This window comes from Carassius auratus, chromosome 20 (genome assembly GCF_003368295.1).
Source record: "Carassius auratus strain Wakin chromosome 20, ASM336829v1, whole genome shotgun sequence".
Taxonomy (NCBI): Eukaryota; Metazoa; Chordata; class Actinopteri; order Cypriniformes; family Cyprinidae; genus Carassius; species Carassius auratus.
Genome location: NC_039262.1, coordinates 17,684,559 through 17,709,101, shown reverse-complemented (window position 1 = coordinate 17,709,101; position 24,543 = coordinate 17,684,559). Strand labels below are relative to the sequence as shown.

General features: G+C 37.2%; 1 protein-coding gene across 3 annotated transcripts in view; it reads right to left on the bottom strand.

Moving 5' to 3' along the window:
• LOC113121075 (phospholipid phosphatase 3-like) overlaps positions 1 to 24,543 on the bottom strand; it is a 49,370-nt gene that overhangs the window by 1,905 nt on the left and 22,922 nt on the right. For 2 of the 3 annotated variants that reach the window (XM_026291310.1, XM_026291309.1), the window contains exons 5-6: positions 19,944 to 20,120; positions 11,097 to 12,947 (exon numbers count right to left, since the gene is read on the bottom strand). In XM_026291310.1, coding sequence (XP_026147095.1) covers positions 12,819 to 12,947; positions 19,944 to 20,120 — 306 coding nt within the window. In that variant the 3' untranslated portion in view covers positions 11,097 to 12,818. Of the gene's footprint in view, positions 1 to 11,096; positions 12,948 to 19,943; positions 20,121 to 24,543 lie in introns of those variants that run through there. The other variant, XM_026291311.1, reaches the window with a different exon arrangement.

Here is a 24,543-nt window from a genome sequence, read left to right as displayed (position 1 = left end):
AAATAATTAAAAGCTGCAAGCAGCGATGATCGGGCCCTCGCACCCGGCTCACCGCCAGCAAGCGGCTTTAGTTAAAAAAAGCGAACGGCGAGAAATATGCATTTAAAGTCGTAATATAAGTGGAATATGTCAAAGTCATTATATGTGCCAATCTTCTTTTGCCAGCAGGTGGCGCTATCATTATAATGGAATATTTTCCTTCAGATGTGTTCAGGCCAAGACTCTTATCAAACATTTGAAGTTTGGGGAAGATCGAATATTTTATGCCTGAGTTACAACAAACTTCTCTCCTATGGCGAGACATCAATTTTGTCATGGCCCATGGACACGACCTTTAACAAAAACTCAAGATGGACTGACCACGAAAAAGACATTAATGTCAAAAAATTTCTAGGAGTAGTTTGTCGCAGTTGTAAAATATGACACTTCCTGTTGCCAAAGGGGGCACTATATATCTTTTGTTGTTCTGTCCTTTCATCTGCTCACTGCATTTGTTAACTGTGTCTTACAAGTGGTTTTTAAAAGTAAAAATTACTTCAATTTCAGTCTCTTTCAATATAAGTGTTTATATAAATGTTAATTAAAGCTTAATTAAATATTTTAATACATTATTAATAATATTTTTTTTATACATTTTTATTTTAAAATTAGTTTATGTACTGTGAAAAAACATAAATAATAATATTTTAATGATAGGAATAACTAACATAAAAAAGATTAATAAATTATCTGAAAAATAGATTGTTCATTGTTAGTTCATGTTAGTTAATGCATTAACTAATGTAAACCAAAGAGAGCTTATTCGCACTTTTCATGATCTATAACCATTTTTTAAAAATACTTTTATTGATCTATAAACATTTCTGAAATTATTATATAAAACTATATTACCAGTAAAATTCATTAGCTTTTTAAAATACATATTGTTTTACTTTGAAAGATTTTATAAATGATTTAAAATGCTTTATAGACGTTTCTAAAACAATTATTTAAAAGTAATCCTATAGCTCCATCTGGTGGTGGCCATGATAGGTATTACACACTGCACGTTTGGTGTTGCTATCTGAACCAGTCCGAATGAAGCGTTCCTAAATGGAGCAGGAGAACAGGACAGACTGTGCATATGCCTATGCAAGGCCAGGTTCACAAGCTCTATCTGTAATGCATATTTTTTTCAGAGCCCATGTTAATGGATCAGAGCATTCACACTGCACATGGTAAAAGATGTGAACAGAAAAGGTTAGAAGTAGAAAGGTGTGAAAAGAATGAATATCTAGCGCATATGAGCATAGAGAGAGTTGTGAGTGCACAGGACACAGTTTGAGCAGAGGAAACGAGTTTTAAGTGCGCGCACGCTCTCCGAGCAAAAACAGCATGTATCAGGAGCGTTTTTGTCAAAGTAAAGGAAATGTGCATGCAAGCGGAGAGATTCATGCTCGCACATTATTTTATGTGTTTTTGCGTAACAATAACATGCTCTCGCTACTGCGTCTGCACCACATACACATACTGTATACACTCTGCAAACAGTGAACCTGTATAATCTATAACAAATCTATTTCAACACCTGAAGCATCGCTACAATGAGCTCAATGACCAATGCATGACAAGAAGACATGCCTAAAAATTCAGCACTCCTGAATATGAGTATTTCACTTCCAGCCATCGAGGACAATTATATATATCACTCATAAATCATGAAATACCAGATCTATAGTATTTATTAAGATTGATGTGATTTGAAATTGGTAAAATGTACTTGGAAAAAAATGTCATCAGAATATCAACGTGCCTTATTATTAATGTACTTTGTGAAAAAGCATTTTTAACAATTTATTGATCTATAAGCATTTGTAAAATTATGTTTGCCTGCCATTACAGCTTAGTCTTTATCTGTGAGCTGAACTGTTTTACTGTTAAATCAGCAAGATTGTGTAAATCAGGTCATGTCATGTCATGTCACAGAATGGCTGTCATAGTCAGTATCAAATAAGTTTAAAATTATTATCAGAATAAAAAAATATATACAAGTCATCGTGTATGTATTTTTAAAATCTTTTTTTATTTTTCAATTTACATAATTCTTAACCTAATTATATAAAATCATTTTGTCTGAGCCCTACAATTGTACTAGGTTTTTTTCGTCCCTAAAAAATGATAGAAATGATAGAGAGATTTCTTAAGCTGTAAATGATGAAAAAAATCAACAACACCACAATTACAGTTTTTTTTCTGGTGATTAAAGAGATGTTAACTCTCTCTCTCTCTCCCTATCTCTCTCTCTCTCTGTCAGGCAGGTTCCTCAAGCACCCCCCCCCCCTTTCCCTCACACAGAGACAATGCCAGAGAGTGAGATCAGATGTTCTGACAGTTTTATAATTTTATTTTAATCTTAACAGTGTTGTAAAGTCGTGGAAACTATGCATATTTCCTCAGAATCGCATGTTCTCTAAATGAAAAATGGTTTTGAAATGTTTGGAAGCTGCCAATTTAAAAATACCCAGACAATTAATGTTTCCCTTTTTACTGTTATTTCAAAAAATCACCACGGCAAAACCGTTCAAGCTATCCAAAATCCATTCGCAATTTAAGTTCCTCAATGTTTTTTCAACATGTAGACAAAGTTTGGTGTGTATAGTGCACTTCCCCTGTGAGGAGTATGCATTAATTCGCAGCCGAATTTGCCAAAAATACATATTCAAATCAAAATAGCTGACTTCCTGTTGGTCGTAGCTTATGACTGTGATTAGAAAATTGTCCGTCTTGATAAGAACAATCTATGTACCAAGTTTGGTGTCTGTAGCTAAAACTAACCCCCCCACTTTTGACAAAAGGTGGCGCTATAGAGTGCCTCCATCACATCCTTTTAAAGCTTATGCCATTGTCTAGATATCATTAATATGGATATGTGTTCTGAGTTTAATGTAAATCTGAGCTTGTTGTCTGCTTCAAAATCACCATAACAGAATATTCAAGTTTGACACGTTGCCATGGCAACACTATATTAGATATCAGTAACCCACAACAGATTTACATCAGCTGTATTTTGTCATTATTCTGATGAAGTTTGAAGCAAATCGAGTAAAAATAAGACGCTGAATTAAAAGAATTTTGAAAATGACACACTTCCTGCTGCCAGTTGGTGGCGCTGTAACTTTGACACCTTATAGTTACATATATGCGAGTAACATATTACAATGAACAAACCCGATGAAGTTTGATGAAACTCAGGAAATGTATGCGGATGTTATTAGGCACTTCCTGTTTCAAATTTTGTGCCCTAATTTCAACGCCTCACCACGGGCGAACCGTTCGAGATATCAAAAATCCCCTCGCAATTTTTCATCCTCAATGTCTTGAGATCATGTTCACCAAGTTTTGTGGCAAACGGGTGGAAAACCTCAGAGGAGTATTTCAAATTCCAGAGCATGCTTTTTTTAAACAGCCCTGAATAGCTGACTTCCTGTTGGGCGGAGCCTATGACATAGAGCGTGAAAGTTGTTCGGCTCAATGAGATCTATAAGTGTACTGAGTTTCATATAAATACATGCAAGTATGTGTGAGCTATGGTTCAGGATTTTCTGACGGTGTTCCAGGGGCGCTGTAGAGCTCCTATGCCACGCCCGGGTTCCAGTCTCTGCGGCGACCTGATGGCCGCAGGTTCCAATGTGTATGCCAATTTTCAAGAGTTTTTGAGTATGTTAAGGCCCCCAAAAACCCCCGGAAGGTTAAAAAAAAAATAAAAATAATAAGAATAATCCTTAGGGGAACAATAGGGCCCTGCGCCCATTGGCTCGGGCCCTAATAATAATAAGAATATCCTTAGGGGAACAATAGGGCTCTTCGCCCCTTCGGGCTTGAGCCCTAATAAGAAGAAGAATAATCCTTAGAAGAACAATAGGGCTCTTCGCCCCTTCGGGCTTGAGCCCTAATAATAATAATAATAATAATAATAATAATAATAAACAAAGCAGATACAAGAGGGTCCTCACACCATCGGTGCTCGGGCCCTAAAAAAACAAAGCAGATACAAGAGGGTCCTCGCACCTCGGTGCTCGGGCCCTAATAAGGACATGCTAATATAGAGGACCAACACTTCAAAAAACACATAAATAAATGACTATTACATAGATTTACTATCCAAATCATTTACTCATTTATTTAATATTTTTGCAGATTTGGTTCTATAACAGGACCAAATTTGTTGATATACAAAATTAAACACTAATATGTAAAAGAAAAAGAAAAAAAAATGCTGGTCTCAGACTTCTGAACCACATAGTGAACATGAACACAAGAATTTATAACGTACTTATCTGGCACACAGTTATATATGACCTCACCTTGATGTAATTTTACTAGTGACAGCTAGATATACCCAAACAGACCATTTGTCTTTTTTGACATTAAAATATGCTGTTTCGGGAAAAAGGCAACCGAGACGGGGAGAGTTAGAGAACCTCCCTAATCGTCTGCCGCTGATGTGTTCCAGATCATTTCTGTGTGATTCTGACTACATGAGACAGGACACAGGTGTCCACCAGTGTGTACAGTATTTATGTGTGTTAAGTTGTGCACATCACGCAAAGACTCATCTTTACACCATCATTAGTCACAGATTCCAAACATGCTTCATCTCATTACTGGAAGACGACACATGTTGGGTCCATGACAGTAACAGACCCAGTACAGAGATGGATTTGGAGCTCCTCACTAATGACTATAACACTAATGTAGCATGAATGAGGACTCTTGACCAGCTGGATAAAGCCCATTTCATTCCTCACAAAGCAGCAACATCTCCTGAATGGCATTTTGCAACAAACAAAGCAAGCTGAAAATATATCGAAAACAGCTGAGCACGGGCAAAATTTCTTGCAACACAGAAACAAATTCTGAAATATTTAAAAAGGCCCAGGCTAAGACAAACCACATGCTTGACTCATTTAAACTAATGGCTTTCAAGGCTCAAAGAAGTTCGAAAAACAGTTATAATAAACTGTCCGTTAATGAGACATTAGCTTATTTCAAGTTGGCAATGGTTATCAAACATAAGCCGCGTATATCTTTTCCAGTTGCAGAGAAAAGGTCGCGTGGCTTTATTGATTGTTAGCATTAGCAAGCTCCAGCATTTGTTGTTGTTTGTCGTGTTTAGAATGTATCATAATATTACATGATGCTTACCTTAATTTCGCTCCTGGAGCATCCTTATGTATTCCTATCATTTATCCAGACTTTAGACTTAGAGTTGGGCCTAAGATTAAACCTTGCTGCTCATAGGTTACTCTTTCAGAGCTCAAGAGATTTAAAGGGAAAGTTCACATAAAATAAACTAATAGGTTACTACTACTAGCTAATAATAATATATATATTTTAATCCACTCTTGTGTATTTTGTGAATTTTGAGTGTATGTCAAAATAATTCATATTATGTTACCACACTGTGACATATAGTTACACTATATAAAATATAGTTATACTATGTAAAGTTATATATAGGCCTACTTATACTATATAAGTTACACTTTAAAAGCATAAAGCTGCAACACCAATGTAACATATTGTCAAGGAGCAACTTAGGATCACTTATTGTATATGAACATTTATTGAACGTACATATGAAATTATAAAAAAATATACAAAAAAATTTAAAGAAAAACATATGTTCCATAGACATAGGCATTTATTATTATTATTATTATTATTATTATTATTATTATTATTATTATTATTATTTTAAGATAAAAAATTAAGGAGAATAATAAAGTTGTAATTATGAAAAAATATAAATTATAAAAGTAATTATGAGCTATAAGATTAAAATTCTTAAAAGAAATATGCAGTCACAATTAAAAATTAAATAAAATTTAAAATATTAAGACACAAGCAAAGTTGTGATTTAAAAGCTGTACAAAAAAAAACAATTAAGAAAAAATTTATAAAGCTGTATAAAGTTGGCAAATCAAGTTTGAAAATTGAGACAAAGGGAAATGTATAAAGAAATAAATAAAAATAAATGTATTTTACAATTAAGAAAAATAAAATAAATTCTAATTAGGAAAACAAAGACACAATTATGAGAAATAGTCAATAAAAATACAGTTGCAATCTAGAAAAAAAAGATGGAGTTGAGATATAAAGTCACAATTAAGAAAAATGTAATCAAAATTGTGACAAATAAAATCATAATAATGAGATATAAAGCTGCAAAATGATAAAATGAAATTATGAAAAATAAACTTGCTAGTATGAGAAATAGTCACATTTCTGAAAAATAAAGTTGCAATTTTGAGATATAAAGTTACAATTCAGAAAAAATAAATAAAAAATTGACAAAAAGTCAGAAATATGAAATCAAGCTGCAATACTGAAAAAAAAAATACATTATTAAAAATAAATTCACTATTTGTGCAACAGGATCTTTATTATTTAAAGTTTAAAGATAGATCATCACAATTAATAAAAAAAAAAAAAATGTATAAAATGTAATTACGAGACAAAGTTGCAATTATGAAAATAAAGTCATAATTATAAGATGGGGTAGCTACTTTTTACAGACACAGCTGTACTTTTCAAGTGACCCTGAAACACTTTGATTACCCAGTTCAGGTGTGTTTGACTGGGGTTGGAGCTGAGCAGGTTTGCGTACCCATGCCATAAGATATATAGGGGTAAATTATTTTTTTGAAGAATATTCTGCACACTCTTTTTAATAGCAAAGGACACAAAAGTACCATAAAAGTTCAAATAAAAGTGGTCCATACGATACATTACATGCTCTATATTGAGTCCTCTGAAGCCTTTGTGTGATGCACAGACTGTCATTTAAATCAGATGAACATTCCCTTCCACTCTTATCTACAGTTTCCGTTTTCACTTTTCTGGCTTTAATCAAACAGAGAAGGACTTCAGCTGAGAGTTCCCTGCAGTATCTGTCTCTGTATCGGCCTCAGGTATGTGAGAGCGTCTTCATGCATGCTGCGTCCATCTAATGATCAGATAAACCCCAGACAGAACAGGAAAACCTGCCTTCAAAGCCTCAGACTGCAGTCCTCATGTGGAGCCGGAGCCTGCGGCGCAGAACCACGGGAGACACCAACACACAACAACTGCAACTAATTGAACTCAGTTTACATTTATCAGAGAACTAACGTCATTGTTATGCCATTGGCAGTAATATCCAGAGAGTTATAGTAAATCTTGTCATCGCTAATGGTGGGGCGTAAACAGCGAGACCACTAAAAGCCAGTCGACTGAAAACTGGTCACAAATCTGAAGTCAGTTTCGGGTTTAAATATGTATTGTTGATTTGCCATACTTGTCACAATTAAAGCATGTCTTTCATAATCTGAGGATACGTCTATTTTTTTTTATTTTTTTAGGGGAAATAATGATCCCAGCTCTCCCATATTTCTGTGTGGTTTTATTCAGACTCCAGCATTTAGACCTCCAGTGTCTACTCTTGCACAATAATGACCCATGTGCAGATGTTCTATGGCATAGAGTTTGGGAAATCAGCTCCACAAATTCAAACAAGGTTTACTCACGGACTGGATGATAACAGGATGTTTTCAAATGTAGTAATCAAGCTGCACAGAAACATGCTGTTGCGTGATGCACTTGAGTAGTTAGTGAAACACAAAGCTAAACTGAACGATTGATGACCCTGTCGGACCCTGGGAGATGGGGCAACTGGATTCAAAGCATTCTACGTTTGATTCTATGTTTGCATTAGTCAGAAAACCATTTGGAGTGTTTTCGGCTCATATGATAAACTGTGTAAACCAACTTTAATTAAATCAAAACAAAACATGCTAACTTTAATTACAAAATAACTCGTACATGAGCAATGTGATCCTCATTATCTGCATCCTTTTTTTTTTTTTTTAAGTAAATATGATAAAGTAAAATTTCCCAGCAAGACTCGACATAGCAATGAATGACAAAAATGAGAGCAGCCTAAAGTGGGCCAATCCTGTCTTTGACAATTAAGAGGATGTTCTTTGGATGGCTTTCTTATTATGTTTAAAGCCAACCGGAAATTCTGGGATATTGTTTTAATACTGTAAATCGGAGAAAATTCAATTGAGCTGCAGGATAATCCCTCAGAAATCAGAGTTTGATTAATTCCTGTGAGACCCACCTACACATGTGCCTTCAGAAAAAGAGAAAAGGCACAAAAAAAAAAAAAAAAAAACTACCGTAAATGCTGATGTGTGTGGATTAGTGTCTGGAAATGTTGCCACCACACATAATGGATTTACCATGAAAATTGTGCTGTGCGTCAAACACCGATAACTCATTTCTTTCACCATAAAAACCCTTTCATCTTTTTGGGGGGAGACTAGGGCTGTCACATTTCTTACTCCTGTGAATGTTTTTCTGAGTAGCTTTATTTCTGAAAGTTAGTTTCAGCCTGTATATACTCATAAAGGTGTGTGTATGTATATATAATATTTCACTTTTATTGTCAGGAACAAAAAAATACAGAAAAAACAATACAGTTCATTGAGCACACATTAACACTATGGGGTAAGTTGTCACAATGGATCATGCCATTAATCAGACTATTATAAGCTTTTCAGGTAAATTTAAAAAGTAAAACATCCCAAAACATCATAAAATGACTAAAACTGAAATAAAAATAAATTATAACCAAGTACAAATATATATATATATATATATATATATATATATATATATATATATATAACATCTGCTTGTTATGTACCATCACATTTAACCCTTGCATGCAACTTTGACAATGTTTGAGTGGTTGTGCAGATGACATCCACCTCCCTTTCTCTCTTCCTTTCCTCTTTGTTATTATTTTTTGTGCATTTCTAGGTTGGATTGAGGAATGTGCTCTATTTCCCTAAAGGAAGTGGAGAGCGGAGCCCAGCCCTGTCGCCCCTCCTCACGCGGGCCGTTGAGTGAAAGACCATCAGATCACCTGGACATCCTTCCTGCTGTGCCCGCCCTCTTCTCAGCCTGATCCCCGTCCCTGCCACAGCAGCTGCTGCTGGGCCGCTCCTCTGTGGGTCACAGTGCTCTTCTTGTACCTGGAGTAAATCTGGCTAGGATACGTACAGCTTGAAAATCCCCAGGAGAAACCCATTCACTAAGTGTACAGGGAGGGGGGCCATGGACAATTATAACATTGGAAAAATACAATTATATTACCCTACTTTTCACTCAGATAATACCGTAACATTGAATCAATACTTATACATATTACTGAATATCATCTTTAATATGGTATTAGTGTGGATATAGAAAAAATGGGACACTGTCTGATAATTTAAAGTATGATGTCCAATGGCTTAACCACTCAAACAATACTAGTTTACATAGTTAAAAATCTACACTGTAAATTAGGACTAAACAAACAAATGCAAAGTCTATGAGTTTTACATTAAATGTACTGATGTCATTTACAAAGATATAGCATTTTATTAACTTATTTGTATATATATATATATATATCAAAAGATTGGACATTTAAATACATTCTTTTTACATTTATATCAGAAAGTAATGTGTAACTGCTGCTTTTGGCTACACAATAGTTCTTGAATGTTTGCACTGAAGTTCATTCACAAAAAAACATTTACATGACCTATTAATGCATTTGAAGCGTGTTCAGATTATCGGCAGTATGCATGAAAAGGAAGTTACATTTAATCATCTGCAGGATCACGGCAGTTGATTGCAATCAACATTTAGCATAATCTGCCTTATACAAACACATACAAATTCAGGTTAATTAAGTTCCAACCTGAGGCAGGACTATTTTGGTGGCTTACTGTAGATGTCAGTGCAAAACCAGTGTAATACAAAGTCCAAAACCCCAGGCGTGCCGAGGCTCATGGCAGTAAGAGTAACACAACTTCACTGGTTTTCTTCAGTGCTCCCCAGCTCTCATCCCACAGCCAAACATGACCACAGAACCAGAACAGCTTTCAATGCCATCGCTGCGATCCATCAGACCTCACAAACCTGGCCAGGACCCAACCCACTGATGTAACATACCCACAGTTCAATGCACCGACCTTTACCGCCATCATTTTCCCTTATTAATCTGTTCAATTAGATTGGTTTAGTTGCATTTTACAGTAATTTGCAGAGATGTTTCAGCTATACGTTGATGTTTCAAGGCTTAACAGTGGAGAATATGAGAGTGTGCCACCGTCAACATTAGAAATGATGATCTACGCCAAAATATGAAGTCAGTTTTGGTCCTAGGAAAACAAGAACGCCCGGCCCTGATTGAAACATGCTGACTGTATTAAAAACGTATTATTTCACTCCAAGACAATTCATTTGGCTTCTTCTTCAAACTTTTTTATAACGGGTACTTGAGTAACAAGTAAAATGGAACATAAAAATGTTCTATTTGAAACTTTTTTAAATGCAGTTTACTCATCGAACATTAGAACAATTTCACATTTACGGTAATACAGTGTACCCATAATAACAAATGTACTGTGAAAGGACATTAAAAGGTTAGTAAGACTTTTTTTAAAAGTCGTTTTTATCCAGCAGAGATTCATTAAATTGGTCTAAATTGACTGCAAAGACATGTATAATGTTAAAAATTTTTTTATACTACTTTGCAAGTGCGTTTCCACCACTGAATAAAAAAATATTAAAAAGATAACTGCGTTTTTTCATCTCAGAATAGTGAAATATAAACTCTCAATTGCGAAAATTGAGAGATATAAACTGGATTTTATAACTTAAAATAATTCAGTAATTCAGAGAAAATCTGTCAGTTGCAAGTTTTTAACTGAGAAAAAAAAAACTAAATAGCAAGATGCAAACTCACAATTGCGAAAAAAAGTCAAAATTGTTAGATAAGAAGTTGCAATTCTCTTAAGAAAAATAAAGCTCATATTAGAATGATTTCTGAAGGATCATGTGACACTGAAGGCTAGAGTTTTGTTTAAATGACACTTTAAAATAGATTAAAATAGAAATTGTACAAGTGACATGCAAAATGGCACATTCAATATTTTTTAACTCGCTGAACACTACGACAATTTCAGTTTCACACAATAAAAATTCAAAACAAAAATTCATTAAGAAGCCAAACGTTTTTGTTGTTTATAACAAGCTTTTATTTAAAAGCACATGTATTAGAGCTAAGTACATTTAGCAGAAAAAAACAAAAACACATTTTGCCATTATTTCTTTTGTACAAAATGAGACAATACAAAAATACTAATAGTGAATTTGATACAATTGTATGTGTTTTATTCAACGCTTATTAAAAACATACTATCACAAATCTACAATATTTTAGTTACCTAAATACAAAAACCGGTCAATCAATGCTCATAAAAGCAGCACTTTGTAAATAACACAGGTCATGACACATTGCTTTTTAGATTCATAGTGGATATATCTAAACATGTTGAGAAATAATATCTTACATAGTTAATTTTAGTGATCTATACATTATTTATATACTTCTGAAAGAGAAATAAAACGGTTTGTTGAAATGATAGGACGGACTATACAATGGGAGGGATGTGCAACACATTTGGAGCTTGGGTTGTGTTGTATGGATGTGTTTTCTGTAATAGTCAGGCAGTACTGTACAGCTGTTAGTGGGGACAGTAGACATCATCACGATAGGAACATTGAGGCTAAGAAAAGAAAAAAAACAAAAAAAGTCCACAGTTTTCTAAAGTTTCTTCACATGGTATCGGTCCACTGCACCAGGACCAAGTGCGGAAACACACGCGACACACACAAACACACACAAACAGGACAGAGCGTCCTGCCGAGGGACCCCACGTCCCCTTCTTGGGGCAGTTTGACTCATGCCAGGGCAGGTGGACATTGGGCACAGGTGGCATTCTGGGTAAAATCCCACAACTAGAGTTGAGTGATAATGCAGTAGGAAGGGAAAGAGGTCAAACCAGCCAGCGGAAGATGCTCGTTCCCGGTTTCCAAAAAATAAAAATGTGCCAGTGCGGTCAGTGGGAGTCAACCCCTATGACCGTGGTGACGAGACACGCCTCCCCGACATCTAACCCTGCCCCCAGGCCAATCAGAAGACAGCGAGGTGGCACGGCTCAGCCACGCCCCCAGAATTCAGGCAGGGATGGGCGGTGGCCATTGTGAAATCATTATCTAAAATAAAAATCTATTCATCTAAAAAAAATACTCGTGTAAACCCAACCCACCCGCCATTTAAAACCCTTTAAAATGCATTCTCCAATAGTTAGGCCACTGTTCGGGTAGCTAAGATCAGCTTTGATGGCTAAAAGCTTTTCAAAGCTACACTTCTCAGATAGCGAGTGGTAACGTTTAATGAACTTGGATATAGTGCTATAAGTTATTCTTCTTTATACTGTTAATATATCTGTGCTAATTACATCGCAGGTAAAACTAATCATTCCTATTAATAAGGAATTTGTTGTCCTATACTGTTGCTGAAAGGCCACAGAGACAAGAGAGAAGCGCTGGTCACGTGACCAGCCTCACATTCACTCTCTTTCTTTCATCGGCGTTCATTAACCATTCTGTGTATTACTTTCGTCAAAGGGGCTCGATTCATTCTCCGCCATATTTTCAGGGAGAAATCACTTTTTTGTTAGCTTCGTGTCTGTTTGGCCTTTCGAACTGGGCTCTAAGATAGTGAAGTCATTATATTAAGAGTCAATAGGATTGTCTCTGTCCTGTCCCTACATTCTACTGTCAGATGAGAGAGAAGAGACGTCAGCTAAGCCGGAGCTCCTCTGTCACAGGTGGCTGTTCTGGTTTCTTCAGGGGATTCGAGGGGAGGTGAGGGATGGGGACACTGCCTCCTACACCATGTTGTGATGGTTGTTCCTCTCTATGATGTCAGAGGAGGGGAGGAGCTCTTTCTTGATTGGCGAGGGAGGTGGAGTGGCAGTCTTGGCTTTGGGTTTGAAGAGGTCCGATACATAAAAGGCCTGGAAGGGGAGAGAGAGAGAGAGAGAGAGAGAGAGAGAGAGAGAGAGAGAGAGAGAGAGAACATATGAGATTATTTGAGAACCAAACTCTTTCCAGAATGCAAATCACAGTACCCGCATAATATGGTTGTAGTACATGAAAAGGGTTGAACAAGAACTGGCTTGTTTAAAATTCATGAATTTAAATTACAGTTGCCACAAACCACAGGAAACTGAATGCTATTTTTTGGGATAGTAGAATGAATTGACTGATTAATTTTTCAGAGAAACACAACAGCTGGGAAATGAAGTTTTCTGCTATTCTTGTCTATAAAATTGTATGTTTATGAAGAAAGATTTTTTTTTTCAAGTTATACATTTATATTACTATTTAAAAGTTTGGAGTTGATATGATTTCTTAATCTGTTTGAGAGAAGTCTGAAATACACACAGACACAAACACAAAATACAATAAAATAAAACCAGTCATATTCTAAATGTTTTATATTTTTTTAAATTGTAAAAATTATATTTTTATAACAAATGTAACAGTCTCTATGGTCATTTTGATTAATGTGTCTTGTAAAGTAATGTATATTGTGCATGTCGTCTGGTTGACTACGTCTTGTATACATTTTTCTGAAAATTCCTGTCATATGCACATAAACTGACAGTCACCACTGATAAGCTGCTACTAATTATTGTAGAAACTTAATTTTCTCTAAAGTTGCTTTGCAATGATTTGTATCGTAAAAAGTGCTATACAAATAAACTTGAATTGAATATTAATTAAAAGCATATTGCTTATTCGTATTAATTAAATTTTTTAGATATTAACATTTTAATAGATAATGGTTAAGGTCTATTATGAAAATTAAACTTCAATAATTTTTTTAAATGTTTTTACTAGTGCTGTCAAACGATTAATCGCATACAAAAAAAAGTTTTTGTTTGCATAATATGTGTTCTGTTTATATTTATTGTTAATATAGATACACACACATACTGTATACATTTAGAAAATATTTACATGTCTATTTATATTCAAATAAATAAATATATTTAATACTTAATTTAATAAGAACATTTTTCTGAAATATATACATGCATTATATTTAATCGTTTGACAGCAGTGTTTTTTACACTTTCAAAAAGACTTGAAAGTGTTAAAAAGTAGTGTTGTCAAGCAAGTAATCACATCCAAAATAAAAGTTTTTGTTTACAAAATATTTCAGAATTTCGGTTTCAGAATCTTTTATTATTCCACACAATTTTTTGCATTTCCATTCATTTTCATTTTAAACTCAATTTCTAATTGCAAGTATAGACCGCATTTGCTACGTCAATTCAAACTCAATTAAAATTCAAGAATTATAGCCGTATAATTTCAGTTCAGTGGTGGAAATCCCAATTAACCATAAAAACTCACACGCTGATAAGAGCGACTAACTTACACCACACGCCTTAAAAAAAACATTGAGTCAGTAGTAAAGATAAAGATACAGAGGAAATCCCTCAGTTCTTTTGTTTCGGGCTTCGACTGCGAGGGACTGAGGTCAGTATTAATGGTCTCACTTGGCGTGGGAAGAACTTTGTCGTCAAGGAAAGATGCCCAACAACCCTCTCTTTACGTCCTAATGACATCACTGGCAAACAGGAAACCAGGGAGGGGAAGAGAGGAAGTGTGCCCTTGGCATTAGACTAGGCATGCACCCAACCGATTTACAAAGAGCTGAAAATATACAAGTCTGAGTCATGGGCACTTCATGCCAAAGTCGGGATGCTTTCACTGGGATAGGAGAAGCCTACGGGATATTTAGCCGTCTACACACCATGAATGTTACTGAAGCATGCAGAACAGCTGAGCTGGACGGCAGTGGTGTGGAATCACCCATTCCAGAGAGCCTGCCAATGTGTAAACACACACTATTTTTGAGTGTGTGAAGAGTATGGGGCCAGTGTGTGACAGGAAAAGAGGTCAGTGTTTGGGGTAGCTAACAGCTAAATTGTCCTGACATGTTTCAGGACGACCCCAAAGCGACGTACTACTCTTGGACAAGTCCAAGCGGCAAGATAAAGTGCACAGAGACTTATTCACGGAGTTAAAAAACTGGGTTTTCTTTTGTTATGTGAGTGACAGACTTGAGCAAGTAAGCTGCGACTATCAACAGGTTTGTAAGTGTGTGTGTGTGTGTGTGTGGAAAGAGACAGAAAGTGAACAGAAAGCCTTCAAGAGGCCATCAGAGTTCTGGAATCATCTTTCCAGCAGCTGTTTCTTGCATATCCTTTCAGTGAAAGACGTTGTGCTCACATACAAAGAGAGCTTTATCCAAAAGTTACAGTGGATGAGTTCATACTATAGAGCTTCCTGTGACCATCTTCTGCTTATATGAGGGAAAGTTCGCCAGAAAGATCATGACATTTCCAGAGTGACCTTTACATTGCACTGGAACGACATCAGGAAGCTTGATCTAGAACCTATGAAGGATTTCATTCTAAGAGCAAGCATGTTGCTTGAAAAGGCCAAACAATATATTCTTTCATTATTTAAATACTACTTATACACACACACACACATATATATGGTTTCTGCAAGTACAAAAAAAAAGCAGATTTCAGATTGGTATATTGACATTATTTCACTTAATGAAAGATTATAAAAAATATATAGGTACCGATGTGCATTCCTGTAATAATGAACACATTTTTACTATATTTTTAATTAACAATTTCTGGCAAGCACTGCTGCTTTTTTTGCCATAAATTTATGAGCTTTAAAATGTATATTCTTTAATATTTTCTGGAAATTCACTCAATATTTGAAAATAATTGTGTTTCATACTGATAGGGCTGGCAGAACAGAACAAGACAGAACGTCTGATAATTGTATGTCTCCATATCTGGAATGTGTGTAATTACGTGTTATCAGATATGCCATCAGCTACAAGCCTGCATTAAACCGTACTGTCCAGCACGGCTTACAATAGGCTTCTTGATGCACTACAACCTCTGACCTGTAATCACAGGCTGCCAATGAACCTGTGGCAGGGGGTGAGTGCTTCCTGTGTCACAGCCCTCGGTCAGAAAGTATACTTCCACAATAAACGCACTCCATTGTGTTCGGTTGCCCAGTCAGCACCAGGAAGCTGTTTTGCGTGTTTGTCTGTGTGTGCTGACCTTATTGTGGTTCCACTAATTGGGGAAAGAATTAAGATGCATCTTTACAGTCTGTAAAGACTGTACAGTCGGTTCAACACTGCAGCTGGAATTGCTTGCCAGTTCAGCACTGAACAGCGTAAGGATCGTTTTAGCGATCACTTTAATGATGTGAGCAAGTTTAATTTATTTGGGTCTGACACGAAATATTTTGCTTTGTGTCAAATTGAGGAAAGACTGATGCCCAAGTGCATAAAGAATCAGTGAAAGGTGGAGGAGTTGGTTAGTTAGTAAAATGCTGTTCTTCTAGCATGATATAGTCACTGTTAAAATTCAAAATGTTTTCAAAGACATATCGTCTTTAAATGATAACATACGTGAAAACACCTAGGGATCAAGTTGCCTAATGTACTATTTTAGTCTCCATATCTGTATTATATTGTATTAAAGTGGTCTGACCTCATCTTAGGGCAAACTAACCGGCCTGCTCCACCCAGCACTGTCTCATACACATTCCCTTAATCAGACAGGAAATGACACCAAACCATTTGTCACCATGCAACGACTGTGCCAAAGAGTCAAAAGATCAACATAATGCATACTTAATTTTGGATCCCAGAGCTGGAAGGGCACACTAACTCCATCTAAACTCATCTCAAATGAACCTCACTGAACTTTCACTGATAGCTTTATGGACTTGGGATTCAACTGAACTGTGAACAGGTTCATAGACGATATGTCTGGGTGTGTGCACGTGTGTGGTCTTCCATTGGTTTGGGAGCGCCTGATCCTACAAGTGCCAAAACACAGCACATGATTATGTGTGAGAGTGTGTTGCTTAGGTTATGCAAGTGTCTTAAATTGTAGTTTCAGGCACTGAGCCAAATCGGCATAAAAATTGTGGAGACCAAGTTGTGTTTTGGCTGCTTCACTCTGCAGCGTAACATTAGTAAAGTTTAATAACACCATTAACATGTCCTTTCTTTTTACACACAACCATACTATTTTCAGTTTAAGATGGACTCCATTATCATAGCTACAGGGAGAGTGCTGTGGCAGCCAATGAAAAAAAATAAAATAGTCAAGCTGAATAGTCAGGTCTGACGTATTGAAGGCAGTGATAGGATATCGGGTCAACCAGTCTTGCCACCCAAGCCAGACCAGAAGCACTTAGCAATGGGCCGTTATCGCTGGAGGAACTGGAGTCCGGAATATTGCTCATGACCCTCTGTGCTCCTGTTGCGGTGTGAGAACTCGATAGGTGCTGTGGCTAGAGAAAGAAAGTGTGGGAAGAGGAAAGGCTGTTTGAGAGCTGGCCTCCAGCTGTTTCCACCCTTGTCTAGTCCTGCAGGAAACACCTCTGCAACTGAGCTTTACAAGCAGCCAACCTCTCACACTCTCTCCATCCATGTCAGCAGCTTAGAAAGTGGGCCGTGTTTGATGACATGGACAAACAGCTCGCGCCACTCTCCAAAAGGAAGGACCGGAGGATGTGGCCACAGTCAACAGTCCAGAAAAGACAAAGAAGGAAAATGTGGTTTCTGAAGTCTGAATATCAAGGCTTCTTTTAGACATTTAGACATCAGAATTTAAACATACGCTAGGCTGCCTGACTTCAGCACTCGTAACGCTGTAGTGAATCTTGCCAAAATTTCTGATACAAACCAGGCCTGAATACAAGGAATTAAATGTAGGGCTTTAGGAGTCTCTTTTTGAGATTGAACGAAACTGATGGCCTAGTTAACATTGTGCTACTCAACGTTTTAGGTTTCCCTTGCATTATACATAAGCAGACAGACATTAATTGCTGTTCCGAGATCAGTTCTCCGTGGGCATCCCAGTCTAACAGCGCCATGTGAACTGATCGTCTTTAATATGGAACATGCAGTAAGTCTGTAATCAGCTTTTGCAATACGGCCAAAACTCACCAAGACCTGTAACTTTCCACGGTTTCTTTGAAGCCAGCCAGTTGGATACCGACCCAGAGCACTTACAAACTTTAAAGGTCTTTAAACACAACCCCCTTAAGCAGAAATCAGCACTTACAGCCAAGCTTAGAAGAATGCTGCACCTCCAAACCATGAACTATCCAAGACTACTTGCTGAGACGTTTGGATAAGTTGCACCGCCACCTATGGTTCGAAACTAATGCTTGATATATGGGGACATAACTTTTCTTTTAAAGACATGTACCTTGCATTACCTCTATAGGCTCCATCTGAGCTTTGGTCATTAGAGATACTTTAATTGGACCTCTAAAACGTTCACAGATGGTAAGCGGAACAGATTCCAAATGTAGGCTCGTTAAAAACCAGTACATGGGCACCTTAATCTTTAGTGAAAAGGATCTCATTTCTTCTCTCTTTTATTTGTACTTATCTGCTATTTTCTGGGGGGTTTTTATACCGGGGAGAAACTTCTCCAGGTGTCAAAGACTAGTTCCTACACCTTGATCCTGGGGGGCTCAAAAACAATCAAGACCATTAGCAGTGGATGGATAATTTGAGTAAAACAAGATTGTTTCACTAAAAATATCCTTAATGAGGTTATAAAAGGTTTGGCGAAAGCTTAAACTGCTCTCTGAAAAACTGAAATGCCAATAAATAAAGACAAGAGCCAACTGAAAACTAAACCACACAGGGTTCAGAATATTCAAGGATTGGAGATTAAATGTTTTGAAGGTTTGTGATACCAGTAGAGAGATGTTTTGGCGAACATCTGTGGACCATAAAAAGTGTGATGCTGTCATAGCAAATTAGAGGGAAGAAAGACACTGCTAGGACATTCTGGGAATTTTAATGTTGAGAAACACAACTCAATATCCCAATTTCAATGTTAACAATTTAAATATTTGTCTTTCAGATGTTGTAGATGGGGTGATATACAGATATTACCCCATTAGGTGGTCTTAGTCTCCTGCCTCCCCCAAACAAATGGGCCTCAAATCTTTGCATTGTCCCCTTACGATGCAGATAAACAGATAAATCTGTTTCTAAAATGGATAATTAACATTTTCATTTCTCCTAAAGAGAAAATGCTCTCTATTTGTAAATTCAGTTCCACTCGACTCAATTTTCCCAAACACAATCCAACTGAATGAAGCTTTGCTTACTGCAGGGAAAGTCTGGCACCACCAAAAGTGACATGTGCTACAATTATGAAGTGTAAAATTCCTTTTTCCAAAACCCCTCCTCTTTTCATTTGAGAGTTGGTAATGGTGCAATAGAGGCAATATGTTCTGCATTAGCAAGAAAAAGATTATGCTTCACTCTGATGGATGAGTAATTTTGTGGATGGGGGGGGGGAAGAGAGAGGGTGGGGTCTGGAGAATGTTGTGGTCTGGTTCCAGATATTCAGATCCCCTTCCGACCTCAAACTCCGTATGGCCTTCTGTCTTCACTTTATTCAAAAGACACGAGATAAAGTCTGTTCTTAATGGTTCTTTTGACAAGTTATCTGATAAATCTGCCTCTAGTCAAGCTCAAACATTCTCATCGACTATAATTTTCATGTTTTAAAGTGAAGATTGGGAAACGGGAAAACAAACGCTATATCGTCATACTTGTTGGGTTGTTAATTGCAAGCATATTTATGAAAGGAATGTTTAATTAGTTTTTCTAGTGTTAACACGGTTTACATATTTGTTTACCAATTTAAAAAAAATAAAAGAATCCAGAGGTTATGATGACAACCAGATCAAGGTCAGTGGTTATTAAATGTTGTAAAGTACAAATTTCCAGATTGTTTTTCATTCCAACCAATAAAAACAAATTAAAGATGGACTCCACAATGGCCTCTTGACTCCTTAAAGATACTAAACTATATTTAAAGAAATGGATAGAAATACAAAGATGTACTTACTATGCAGTAGGCCACCAGGGCTCCTTGGGCAAAGCCAGCTAAAACATCAGTGGGGTGGTGCTTGTGATCAGAAACACGCGATAACCCGGTGTAGAAGGCCATCATTAGCAAGGTGAACTGCACAAGTGGCCTCAGCAGACGGGCTCCTCGCCACGTGAACCGAGACTGCAGGTAGAACTAAAGAAACAGAGATGGAAAGCAACTTAACCAATGGGAACATCTGTAAAACTTGTAAAAAATCTGTAAAACTGATAAAACAATAAGTTAAGGTTAGAGAAATTGGATAGAAACAGAGGAAGGTGGATGAAAAATACATACATACATACACACACACACACACACACACACATATACATATATATATGTGGGAGAGAATGTGGGGGGTGGAGATGAGATTGAAAAACTGAGAACCCAAAGTAGCACCGGACAAGACTGAAAAAAATGTCTCTCTTTCTCTAGCCACCTAAATCCAAAGACCCCTTGTAGAGTTTGCATTTTGGGAACAGGAAGTCTCGTTAGGGTAAGAAAACAAATGACTGAGGGTTACAAAGACAAGGGGAGGATGGGGGTCATGAGGACAAACTGCTGACGACTCTCTGGCGGCCCATCAGTCCTGAAACCCTTCAAACTGGGTCAGTTAAGGACCCTGTACTCATCACACTCCCTTATTCATCCATCACCACCCGAGAAGAAAAGCTTCCATTAAGTTTAAAACCACAGCAGACAACAGAACACACCCTTACACAAAGACACTAACTGATAAACTTAGACATGCACAAACTCAGACAATCCGTTAGACAATAACCATCTTGAGCTTTGAGCTCCAAACGAAGGTGTGTACAAGGTTATGTCTGCTTTCCTGAACAGCTCTCTCCTTCCCCAGAAAGCATTGTGTGCGTAGAGAGGAAGGAATCCCTCCCTGAGGATGTTTGGGAGTTGGAGTTTCCTCATTGGATGAAGTTCTAAGATGATGCGAAGATGGGTGTGCCTGCATAGAGTCTTTGCAAATTCAATTTTAATGAATAACCGGAGTTGTCTGCGGTCAGGTAATGCCATTTGGATTTCTGGAGTATTTAACTAGGCAGAAGTTTACCATTACCGCTACGTGTGTCAAATATGCTCAAATATGCCAAAGACTGAAGATAAATAGGGGTCTTCTCAATCATTTTCAATGGATCTTATCTCATAAAAACATCCCCTCAGAATAGAAGGATGGTAGAGTGATAATCATCTAAGGGTGTTTATGTGCATCTGTGCCTCAAACCGACTGGAGTCAACATATGGCCTGCTGTCTTATTTCAATTTACAATGTGGCCCAAAACAGGAAGCCTTTTAAATACGCTGAAACAAAACCTTCAGCCATTTTTGCCTCAATCAGCAATCGTTTCTTCCTCTCACGCTACTGTATATGAACTGTTGGGTTTACAGCTGCTGAAGAGAAGTGTTAGATGTCATAGATGACTGACTGGAATGGAGATACTTGCTTGATTTTATGGGTAAATTTCATCTGAGGCAAAAGATAAATAAATAAATGCATTCTTGTGTTCATTCTGATCCAGCTTGGCCTCAATGCTGGCAGTAAAGACAGAATTTCTAACCAAGCATCCGTAGCTATTTCAACCACAGAGTTTCATACGCTTGGCATTCCTATACCGAAAAAAAAAAGTTCCTCCGGAAAACTTGGAAACAAACGTGTCAATAATATCTTTGATAGGGCCATGTGAATGCAACGGAATGCTCTTCAACCGCAGATCTGTGGTTTATGGAGACAGAGGTCTGTTTGCTTATTTCTGAATGCAAACTAAATTACAAAATTGAATCAATAAATTTAGATGGTTAAAATGAGAAACTGAAGGAGTAATCTCTGAGGTTTTCTCTTCCCCTTTATTATGTTCTTGTTTTGTTATTGCATTTTTAAGATTTTTTTCTCTAACGTCACAGCCGACAAACTGAGAACAAAATTATTTTGTTTACTGTTCGAATTATTTATGAAGGCTTCCAGTGTTTTCCAACCTTCCAACGTAATAAATAACTCCAAAATTGGTTCTCCAAAATTAAAGAATTGAGCCTTACAACAGTGACATTCTCATGCTCTTTTTCGAACAAACTGTGAATGTAGCGCAACGCAGCACAGTTGGAAGGCTATTGTCATTTCACTTTAAAAATCAACAAGTGGCCATAAAGCCGGGCTCACACGGTGCGATTTTTTAAAAGTCCTTTAAGATTGTATCTGTCAGACTGTATGAAAATGATGATCATGTCACTGTGAGATCTCAGTTGTCTTTAATGTCAGACAGTCAAGACGTGTTAAAAACGGGTGTGCGCAAGAAAACTATCCCAGAGTTCTTCATTATCAACTTTTCCTAAAGCACTTTCTACTTTTTTGTATCAGGACTTGTGTCACCCCTAAATCTTTTCTACACAAAAGCGGCAAAAAGAGAGTTCTGGTATATGTTGGACTGTTAGAGGTCATGGAAGGGTGACATGCGACACACAGGGAGTCTCGCTGACACCGATCTCTTTAGCTGTAAGCCAGCATGTCTGAGTCTGGAGATGTAGAGATGGGTTCTGTGACTTCTCCAAACTCCTAAAGTGGCTCTGTTCCTCAGGGCGAGATTGGGGTCCTCTCCACACGTAGGCATCCAAGAGCTGATAAGAACAGCAGAGCCTGAGGTCCCTCAGGGCTCAGATACAGTCCATCAAATCTGCCTCTTAGCATCTTGCTATCAGAGCTCAGATAAGCCAAACGTGCCACAGACGTCGGGGGAGTTTATGACTCTCTCATCTCTGTGCTTTGTGAGGTGGTGGCAGCAGGAATGGCAGACACGTGCTCTTAGATTCTCCAGTGACATGTGAACTCAAAACACAAAACACATACACACACCCTGTGCCCACATGAGAAGTTACACACTCTCGTGCAGATAACATACTCTGCCCCGTCTCCATCCAGTTCCTCCCCGCAAGCGATCTGGGTGGTACCATCAGATCGGATTGAGGAATCAAATGGGAAAATGGAAAAGATCCTGGTGGGCTATTGAAGGATTACTGTTAAAAAATTAATTTAGTCACACTCATGTTGTTTAAGATTTTTTTTTTTCGGAAGACTGTGCTAGTCATTCTTTTCAAAAAGTCCAAATGCACTACAAAAGAGTCAGGAAAGTGGCTCAAACATGACTGTCGCATGCAAAAACAAACCATTTATGATTTGCCATATACGTGCATTGAATTTTTATGTGAATAAAAGTGATTGATTGATTCATTCATTTCATTGTTTATTCATGAATTCAACAATGCTACTTTTCACATAAAGCCTCATGAGCACACAAAGAGAACAAGGCCAGAAGTCAAGTTTTTTTTTTAAAGCCAAAACCAACTTTAATTTTAAACTGAAATGTATTGTATTACTTCAAAATACTTAGAATCTAGTATCTGACTCAAATGGCGATACCATTTAATACTTATTACGTGCTTTGGCATCCTTTTTAAGATCGAAAGATTCAGCCCCAGTTCACTGCATGGAAAAGAGTGATTCCTTTTGTGTTCTCTAAAAGAAAGTCAAACAGGTTTGGAATAATATGAATAAACTCTTCCTTTAAGTCCAGCAATTTACTTCAGGTCACATAAGCAGCCACAAATTGGCATGCTCAGTCCAACTTGGTAAGGGATAATAAATCGTGTCATCTTAACAAAAAAGGTGAGTGTGAGGAAAACTATACTTAATTAGCAATATTTTGAAAGGAAATGCTGGTCTTTTTCATGGCGCGGTGCATGGTTTTGTGGGTCATTCTGAAGTGTATTTGCACATGAATCTTACCAGCACTGGTAGAAAACAGTCAAACTTCACCGCTAAAGTTTTTCTATCCTGACCTCAGATCGAACAATATTACTGCAAAGCCAACGCAGCCTCACCACATGTTAATAACCAGAACATACAGAGAAATAAGCCTGAAAACAAGCAGGTGGAAGATTTGCCTGTGAGTGGTTTGTGCTTGTTTCTACTCTGCCCATGGTCTCATATCATTCACTGCCTGTTCTCTGGTCACTACGGCTAACTAGAGCATCTTGTGTCACCATGCGGTTTGAGAGGAAGCAGCCAAACCAGAAGTCATTGGACTATGGAGCGTGGAGGTCATAGAGAGGCTTGGAAAGTTTACCCAGTTTGCTGCCCACAAAATGCCCACATACACTTGTTCTCCACAACAAACGTATATGCTGTTCCAACTCAATAAGCACATGAGGTTGAACTGCATGGACACTGTGGTTCAACTAAGATCCCCTGAATACACTATTCAACCGCATACATGTAGAGTACTAACAGTCACTCTAGGGGGCAGAGCTCAACTTATAACATTAAGGTATCTTAACCTGACTATGATCTCACTATCTGGGGAACATAATATATATATACATATATAATAACACACACACACACACACACACACACACACACACACACACTTAAATATATATATAAATATTTGAAAATCAGAATGTGCAAAAAAAATCGAAATATTAAGAAAATTGTTGTCCAAATTGTTGTAAAGTTGTCCAAATGAAGTCTTTAGCAATGCATATTGCTAACAGTAATATTGTGAAATGT